Source organism: Cryptomeria japonica, chromosome 7 (assembly GCF_030272615.1).
Source record: "Cryptomeria japonica chromosome 7, Sugi_1.0, whole genome shotgun sequence".
In the NCBI taxonomy this organism is placed as follows: domain Eukaryota; kingdom Viridiplantae; phylum Streptophyta; class Pinopsida; order Cupressales; family Cupressaceae; genus Cryptomeria; species Cryptomeria japonica.
This window is the reverse complement of record NC_081411.1, coordinates 334,572,537-334,582,289: the sequence shown is the minus strand read 5'-3', so window position 1 is coordinate 334,582,289 and position 9,753 is coordinate 334,572,537. Positions and strand designations below refer to the sequence as shown.

The window sequence follows — 9,753 nt, the reverse complement described above, 5'->3', positions numbered from 1 at the left end:
AAACATTAAACCTTCCTCTAATTTTACACAATAAAACATTAACAATCAAAATTATTTCTTACAATACGTAAGAACACTTTTACAATCGTTAACAAAAAAAAAACGAACTATGAGAAAACTCTTATTTATAAAGATGTTTATAAAAATATTGATATAATATAAATTCATTTTAGATATGTTGAAGTCCATGAATAACAACAGTTTGATCCTTGGTTCTAAAAGATTTCCACAATCCATCATATAATCAAGAGAGCATTTCTGGATTCAATTGTGTGAAAGATTTTAGCATCAAACGTTTCGGATCACACTCCGTGATCCACCATCAGGATGAAGAGAGTCAAATGAAAACCAACATATTATTTAAAGATAGTCATATAACGAAAATTTTCTTGTAGCAAGTGGGAAACTTGTTATTTAAACAAATTAATTGATTCGAAAAATTAAATGGTGTTGAAGACGACTATATCTTCCAAAAGTAAAACTATATAATACTTGATTGGGTGACTTGACTTTCCTGATACCACATATGTTCAATCGCTTAGGGACAGATTATATTAAAGAAATGCAATTTAGTTGGCTTGGTTATCTTTCATTACAAATATTAAGCTTAATTTTCTTCCATGAGATAGACGTTAGAAAAAACATGTGTAAATTCCTCGACGACTTCCCTGTTCGGTCCTTTGTTCAGGTTGACCAATTCCCTGAGCCCAAATCTCTATAATACATCTTATCTCTGCATTCCCATTCACCACAGAAATATGAAAATGGGAAGGAACGGTCTATTAACAGATACAATCGTTGCTTTTGCATTAGCTCTTCTGCTGAACGAATGTAATTCAGCGGCACTCGACACACTTTACTTGGGCGCCTCTCTAACAAGAAGTCAAACCATAAAGTCAAGGAATGGAAGTTTTGAATTGGGATTCTTCAGCCCCAGTGGAACGAATAACTGGTATATGGGTATCTGGAGCCTCCCAAGAAAGAAAGTCGTTTGGGTGGCAAACAGAGAGAATCCGGTGAGGAAAAAGACGGGAGTTTTGAGGCTGTCGAGAGATGGTTACCTGGGACTGTTTCGTAGGAAAGGTGCGTCTGTTTGGTCGGCCAATGTGAGCCAGGCAGCGTCCAATGCTGTGATAACAGATTCCGGTAATTTTGTGTTAATGGCAGCCAACAAAAAATCGAAGACTCTTTGGCAGAGCTTCGACCATCCTGGAAATACCTGGTTGCCCGGAATGAAACTTGGTAAAGACAAAAAGTTGGTTTCATGGAAGAATTCTTTGGATCCGGCTCCTGGGATTTTCTCTTTTCAGGCTGATACATCTAGAGACAATCAATTTGTGTTAATCTCGAATAACACTATGGTGTATTGGAGAAGCGAGTGGGTCGACAATATGATTGCAGAAATTCCACCCTTCTTCAATGTCAAATTCAATCTTGAAAATTCTAGCTCTGGCATTTATTCCACATATACGCCCACTGTGGATTATTTGTTAGGTTTCTCCCTAAGAACGTACGGAGTACTTGGAGAGGACTATTATGATGAGCACAATAGGGTGGAGGTGGAAGCACCTTCTAATTGCCCGGTGTATAATCTGTGTGGCCCTTATGGAATCTGCGAAGTAGGGGATGAGTCTTGTATCTGTCAAGTAGGGTCGTGGAATCGACAGTGTAAAACGCGCGACTAACACGCGTGTTAGTCTCTCTGTATTGTTTTTTTGGAACCAGAATAGACGCGTCCGTCAAATAGACTGGAAGCCGAGAAACAATGATCCCTGGGATTCGCACGAGTGGTGGAGCAGCGGCTGCGTTTTCGATGGACGTTCCGATTGCGATTCCCTAAACGGCAGCACTGTGGGATTTAGTACGACATATAATATCTGGGTGCCTGATACAGGTTCTGCTCCATACCCTGCACCGACACGGGAGGCTTGCGAGGATGTGTGCCTCCGCAACTGCTCCTGCGTTGCATATAGTTTCGAACCCTGTCAGTTTTGGTTCCAGGATGTATTCAACACAGACAATTTAGTCGTTAAGGATGGACTGCAGCTTCGCCTACCCGACGGCCCCGCGTCAGGCTCTTCGCAATATAACGGAAGAGATCCTGGAGTTGTTTTACTCATTGCAATCAGTTCGATTGGCGCTCTTGTCATTGCTCTATTTTTTATAATTAAAACGTGGTGTTGGAGGAGGCATCGGTTAAGATCAACCCAAAGGTTTGCAGACTCCTCGGATGCATTCCTCAGAACGTTTAGTTACAAGGAGTTGAAGACTGCAACCAGGAATTTCAGGTGCAAGTTGGGGTCTGGTGGATTCGGCTTAGTGTTCAAAGGAGCTCTAACAGACGGTACGCTTGTAGCCGTAAAGAAGCTAGAGGGTTCGAAACAATCTGAAAAGCAATTTCGTGCAGAAATCAACTATGTGGGAAACATACATCATGCGAATTTGGTAAGGCTTCGAGGATTTTGTGCAAAAGGTTCAAGAAGATTACTGGTTTTTGATTACATGCCCAACGGTTCTCTAAATTCCTTCCTCTTCACCACTGCTTCCAAAAGCCCGCCAAAGGTACTGGATTGGAGATCCCGATTTGAGATCGCTTTAGGCACTGGAAGAGGATTGCTTTATCTCCATGAGGAATGCAGAGATCGCATCATCCACAGCGATATAAAGCCCGAAAACATTCTGTAAGATGAAGGTTTTTCTCCCAAGATGGGAGATTTTGGGCTGGCAAAGCTTGTGGGAAGAGATTTCAGTCATGTGCTGACGACTACGAGGGGAACGAGAGGATATTTGGCTCCCGAGTGGATCTCTGGCTTTTCCCATCACTTCTAAGGTTGATGTCTACAGTTTTGGTATGACCCTTTTGGAAATTATATCAGGCCGAAGAAATCTACACTTAACTGTGCAAGAATCAAGTAAGTACTATTTTCCATCCTGGGCTGAAGAGCAGATTTGTCAGGGAAATATGATAAGTATTGTAGATGAAAGGATTGCAAATAATGCTGATGTAATTCCAACCGTGATGACAAACCAGCGAGTAGACCGACGGAACAGTGATAGCGATAGCGATAGCGAATCCTGCATCGTGTGAAGAGACGTGAGTGTTTAGTAAAGGTTACATAGCGTTCATATCAAGTTTAAAGAATTAGTTGAATAAAAAACAGGCCGTAGGATCCGAGTTGTGTTGTCGTAAAATAAAAGTGGAGTCTAGCAAGCTTAGGGAGTGTCGCGTATTTTTTATTCGGAACTTCAAATGTATTGGGTCTCTTTTAAATGTGAGTTTGTTAATTATCATCACATTAATGTAAACGTTCATTAAATGTAGGGTCTTCCCTACATCGTGTTATCCAAGAGGAAGAAATAATCATTCTTTTTTTATCTTTTAAATAAATGAATATGATATAAACTAGCGCTTGCATTAAAGTTGCAATGGTTAAGCCGATAGCAAAATATATCTTGGATAGTATGAAAGACATAAAATTATGAAAAAATCTAAAAATTGTAAGAAATGGAAATTGCTTTTATTATTAATAACTATTTATAATATAAATGAGTTGATATCGCAAATTTCAATCATTTTCAGATGTCACAAATTCAGAGCACGAATTTGTGTCTTTTCATCACATGCAACATACAATACAAGTTACAAGTTAATATAGTCTGTCTAATTAATCTCTACGGTATAAGCTAATATAGTTTGTAACTTATATAAGTGCAGAGCTTGATTTAGTCAACAATATTTTTTTTTAAGATATTTGAAAGGAACATCAAAATTTATAAATTTGTTGTTAATTAAATTTTTCCTAATTTGAAAAATATGACAATAGATTCATAAAATCCATGTGTACTTAACAGTATACTTTAGGTTATTTTGTTATTTTTTAAAAAATTTAAGATATCTTATTGTACATTCACTCTAAAAACAATGGCTGAACTATAGCAATGCTTTTACTTTATCTTGCAATAATTCCTCAGGCCATTGGAAACATCACCTTAGGCATCATACCCCCATCTCTTGCCCTCGTACACTTCCAATTTCATAAGGAAGGGTTGATAAAGGAGGATTGTTTTAGGGTTGTCATGCCTTTTGAATTTAATAAGAAAGTTAAGAAATCATTTATCTTTATTTATTTGTTTATTTTGAAAAATAAAATAAAAGAGAGATGAATTAGGGAGATCTATATTAATCAGATGTTTATTCATAAATAAAGTCTTTTTAATTTTTTTTCTAACTAAAAAATAATTATATGTATAATAGTTTGATTTAATTGTCAAGTGGGAAAAATAGATTTAAATATTAGGCATTACATTAGGTAATTAAAAGTTCAACGATTTTGCAAAAATATCCAATTTAAGAGGGATGACCTATATACAACAAGATATTACATGTGTGCCATGTATTCATATCCAGACAATAATAAATGTAAACAACCTAGGTTTGTTTGCCAGAATCTATGAAGGCAAGATGTGTTTGATAATGAACGAATAGATACAAAATATGCAATTTACACATAGATAGTTTAATGACCAATGTTCAATAGATACTTTTAAAATATGTTTACACAGAATGAATGAGGCAGCATATACTATATATACCATATAACATTTGCAAAATTAAAAAATGATTCAAGAAATTTCGAACCCTGTGACTTAGGGGCATAACATCAAAATCTTGACTAATTGTCATTATGTCAATTCCAAGCCAGACAGATCTACAATCAAATTCGAAATAGGCTGAGAAAAAGAGTATAAGAAGCGTAAGTCTTGAATTTGATCCTAGATTAAAAATTGTCATAAAAGCCAATACTTCATCAGAAATATTTTCTATAGGAATTGGTCCAAGTGAAATTCATATAAACTCTTCGAAGGGGTAATACTTCTTACAAGTCTAAGATACCAAAACCATACATATATCCTACTCGGTCTCTAGGAATGAGCTAGCCATGTTTGAGGAAAACGTTGTTTAAATGAAATGACATTGAAATGAATAAAAAAACATCATAACAAAAATTCTTTTCAAATGTCTACTTCTACAACCAAGAGTCATAAAATTAAGAAAGGAGATCTATAATTTTGAAAACTGTATCAACTATAAAAATTTGGACTTCAAAAAGTACTGTAACATTGATCTCCATCATAATTAAAATTATAATGAAGAATGTGATCACTTAAAGGACTTAAATAAGATGATAAAAAAGACCATATGATTATAAAAAGAGATAACTGAGGGCAAAAAATGGCATAGCATGTACCACACACTCTCAAACACCTATCATTCAAAGATGTTGCTTTACATTTGTCTATACAAGTAGCCTTGCAACACACACAAAATAATTATTAGGCACTTCATCGAATCAATAACCAACTTCCATGGTGGTGAAGGTGAACACTCAAGTTTCTTTGTCAAATGTTGTAAATAATTTTGCATATAATAGGATTAAGTGTTCAACTTTTAGAGGACAAGTGTCTGTCTGAGAGTGCATACCAATCATTTGCAGAAGCCTATGGTGTATCCCATTTGTTTGCAGTTGATATCATATCAGAAAAATCATTTGTAATTGATTGAATATTTATAGTTCTCTCTTTTTGTCCCTCCTATATTATAAAACATGGAGATTTGACATAATTAATGAGAATATACTTACACCAAGGGACTTTGATCCTGAAGCCTGAGAAGATTCTACATACATCTGTGGTGTACATGAAATGAATGGATAAATTAGAACAAAGCTAGTAGTGCCTTAAAAGATTGCTGCTATAAATATCTAGTTGATCAGAATATAAACATGAAACAAAAACTTTACAAAGAAATATCACACCGAAGAAAGGGAGAGATGTTAATAGGCAAAAAGAACATAGTAACATCAATTAGGTTAGTTTGCAAACCAAAACCTATTTTAGATTGATCACTTAAACCACTTGCTTGTGATAACTGTAGTCAATGTAGCATTTGACATAACAGAGCAAAAAGCCACTTTTCTATTGTAATTTATAGAAAATAAATGGAGTAATCCACCTTGAGAGGAAGCATCAAACTAATTCGTTTAGACCATGGAAAGCATCTCACACATACAATTGTAGAAAAGAACTAAATTTGGTAGAACCCATTTTAGGAATATACAATATCCACTGTCACCCCATTTTTATCTTGAGAGGAAGTAAACAAAATTAAAAGACATATGCACACACATTCAATTATTACCTAAGAAACAAGTTACATTACAAGACAGGCAAAGAGTAGGGTAAATCAAGAACCTGGAATATGTTTGCAAATTCTTTGCAAATGGTTGTTTGCATTACTATTGTACTTTCTCCCATTCCTCAAACTCTTTGTAATGCACGAGATTTTGTTTATTTGGTTCCGATTCTAGTGAAATCAAAATAAGATTGGATGGGGCGGTGTAGCTGAAGCAGTTCCTAGAACAACTAGCACGTTCGACATGCAAAGTAAATAGCCACGTTTCAATAAATTAACAACACATACAAACTTGATAGGGTTGACCACAACGGAGGGCATGCCTGAACAAAAATTTTCGTGATTAAATTGACTAATAATTTCCTGGCAACAGTAAAAAATTACTGGAGGGAGAGTGTAAATATGCTAACCGGCGGCAGTGTGGGGGTTGATGAGTGATTAACAATCAAAACATGAGGATGGATGGTGGATCTGTGGATTCAAACAATTTTTTAGCATAAATGACCCAAATCAATTTCTAAATTGGTATTTGTAGATATGAATAAAGTGGCTTTAAAAGAAGATAATAAAAATATGTGTGTGTGCTTTTCTTCTCTACATTTCACCCCTAATTTAGTATGAATATTAAAGTAAAATAAAGGAATAAGTGAATTATTTGAGGTATTTATAATATATATATATACAAAGAAATAAAATTTGAAAATAATTAAACAATTTTTTTAATGTAATATCCATTAAATTTTGTCTCTGAAACCTACATACATATAATAAACAAATCATTAAGAATACCTCTTCACATGATAATAGAAAGCATTGAAATAACTTATTATTGCATTTATTTTCAAATGATAGTTTTCAATGAAAAACATATAATTACAAAGGAAAGGGGAGAGGTTGATATAGTTGTAACTGACTTTGTGATGACTTTTAAATCACCAAAAACTAAATATATCTTTCCATATTGTTAGCTTACTTAGCTTACTAGAGAAATTGGCGGGGGGTTTATTTTTGGAACTACCTTTTTCTTTAGGGTAAAGGGGCTAAGTTGTCTATAAGATAGTTTGATTTGTGGAATATATAAATTTGTATTAAAAGATTTGTATAAGATAAAAATTGAAGTTAAATGAGCTATATAAGAAGATAATTATGGCCTCGGGCCTTTACTTAGTAATTTATAGGAATTTTTTGAATTAATAGTGTAAGAGTTAAAGAGATGAATAAAATAGCCTTTATTGTCTTTTATTTTGTAATAATAACAATTTTTTTTATTATGATAATTGTTTAACATTTATTCTCTTTATTATAGAACGATTTTTATTCTATTGTGCTTGCATGGGCTCATCCATATGATCAAAGAGATGGAGTTCAACCATGTTTATGTAGAGGTATAGCATATTTTTGCACCTCTACCAACTTGGGGCACTATGTGTGGCATGAGTCACATAGCCTGATGACCCACAAGATTCTACATGTGTGATTATTGTAGCATATCTATTGCACTCAATTAATGGGATTTGCTTCATGTTATGTGGGATGAAACTAAAGCATATGCCTATGGGATGCAGAGTCCATGGTGGTTTTTTAATTTGTTATTTTGGAGGTAGACATTTGACCATTTATCTATAATAGATGTTATTTGGAATGCCTATAGAGGTATGAGGAGATGGATGGAGATGTGGTGTCTAATGGTGTAGATATAAGGGATTGATGGTTTGTTCATTGATTAGACCTTATCATTATCCCTTTCCAGTATGATCAAGTTCAACAGTAATTCATATAAGCACAAGATAATCATGTAGATGCATCAAAATATACGTTTTGTCATATCAAAGCATAGTGAGACCTAAGGGTAACCTTATCCTAGAGTGGTAAACATTACCTTAAGTAGTGATGATGATGATGGTGATTATTATTATTAAAAAAATATGTGATTTGATCTATTTATTATGTTCATTGTACTTTTGACATCATTGTTTTTTATGTTTGAGGATAAAAATTATTATATAATATATCTTATATATTTTGTTGATAGTAATTATAATTCTTATAAATCATTTTCAGAATTTAACACTACCGGGTCAAGGCACCTACATTTCCGGGGTCCACCCCAATATGAAGTGTTGATTGATTGACCGAGCGCTAAGTGCAATTTAGTCGGCTTTACTGCTTTCAGTGGAAAGGACGCAAGAAAGGAACAGCACCTCTATTTACCTCACTCACTTTCCCAAGCTTGACCAACTCAAGGATTCAAGCCGAGAGACATTCGCGCTTCTTTCTCTCTCTTAACCCAATTTGATTAAATCTCATAATATATTTTAAAACGGAAAATGATATAAAATGAAATAGAATTAACTCAAAATAAGGATATAAGAAATTTGTAGAAGATTATTATGGTTTTAAGGAAATGAGATTCAAGGGTATATACTAAGGTATCACAAGTGTTGTGTTTAGTATAGGAACATTTCTATGTGGCAATGTAGTGTTGCAGTCTAATAGTGCGGTTCTACAAGTTGATGTTAGTGATACATAGATATTCTTAGATTTTTATATCTTTTAATCTAATAATCTTGAAATATTAAAAAAAAAAACACAAATTTTTGTCTATCTTTATATATTCATAAAAATCTTTGTAGAGTGTCATTTGTGAGCAATTATTTCATTCTAGAATTATAATGGGATTTTTTTTTTCAGTTTCATTATTTAGGAGAGTATTCTGAAAGTAGCTAATCTAGAGAAAACCAAGCTCCATAATGTTGTGTTTGATTGTAATAAAGAAGGGGTGTGATAAGACTCTATAGGATGTTTAAAGTAAGGATAGAAATTAGTTTAGTATATTTATCTGCAAAAGAGGTTAAAGAAAAATAGATGTTTATGTAATGAATGAAAATTTTGTAGCAATGTTAGGAGCATGATGAATTAGTAGTAAGGAGGAGAATGATGGGGATGAATTATTTGTGAAAATGATGGAATGCGTGATAAATTTGTGCTAATAGAATAAGAAGGAAAAAGAGTTCAAAACCTTATAGAAATGGAGAGAAAGGAAAGAATTCTTGGAAAACTTACATGATTGTGCACAAGATATTCAAAATGATAGTCAAAGGGATTTCATTTTATGCCTAAGATATTTTTTGGAAGATGTGTTAGAGAGATACTAAGTTTAGGATATCGTTCATCTATAAATATAAAATTTTGGGTTTTAAAATTGGGCTCTAGTAAATTGATGTAATAGTGTCTATCAGACTATCATCTAGATGAAAAAGTGTCCTTTGGTGAACAAGAAATCAATTTTTTGGTGTTATCTTGTGATGTTAGGGATAGGGTAGAAGTGATTTTAAATTTGTACATGTTGTAGGTGTAGGCTAACAAATTGTAGGGCTCCTACCTTAAATTATTTTAATAATCAAACAAATACATATTTTTTTACATAAATAAGGATAAATAACAATTTTAACTCCAATAATTACATAACGTCGTAAATGCAATTTCAAGGTTCAAGTGCTTATTCTAGGTAATAGCACATATACATTGAATATGCAATGGCTCTCATGCTATATAAAATG

The 9,753-nt window shown here is 33.7% G+C and overlaps 1 protein-coding gene across 1 annotated transcript; it reads left to right on the top strand.

The window, feature by feature from the left end:
* Positions 1-764: 764 nt before the first annotated feature.
* LOC131856735 (G-type lectin S-receptor-like serine/threonine-protein kinase At2g19130) lies at positions 765-3,088 on the top strand. Its single transcript, XM_059208642.1, has 3 exons — positions 765-1,619; positions 1,726-2,681; positions 2,845-3,088. Exons 1-3 carry the CDS (start codon positions 765-767, stop codon positions 3,086-3,088), a joined length of 2,055 nt encoding a protein of 684 aa, XP_059064625.1.
* The last annotated feature ends 6,665 nt before the right edge of the window (positions 3,089-9,753 follow it).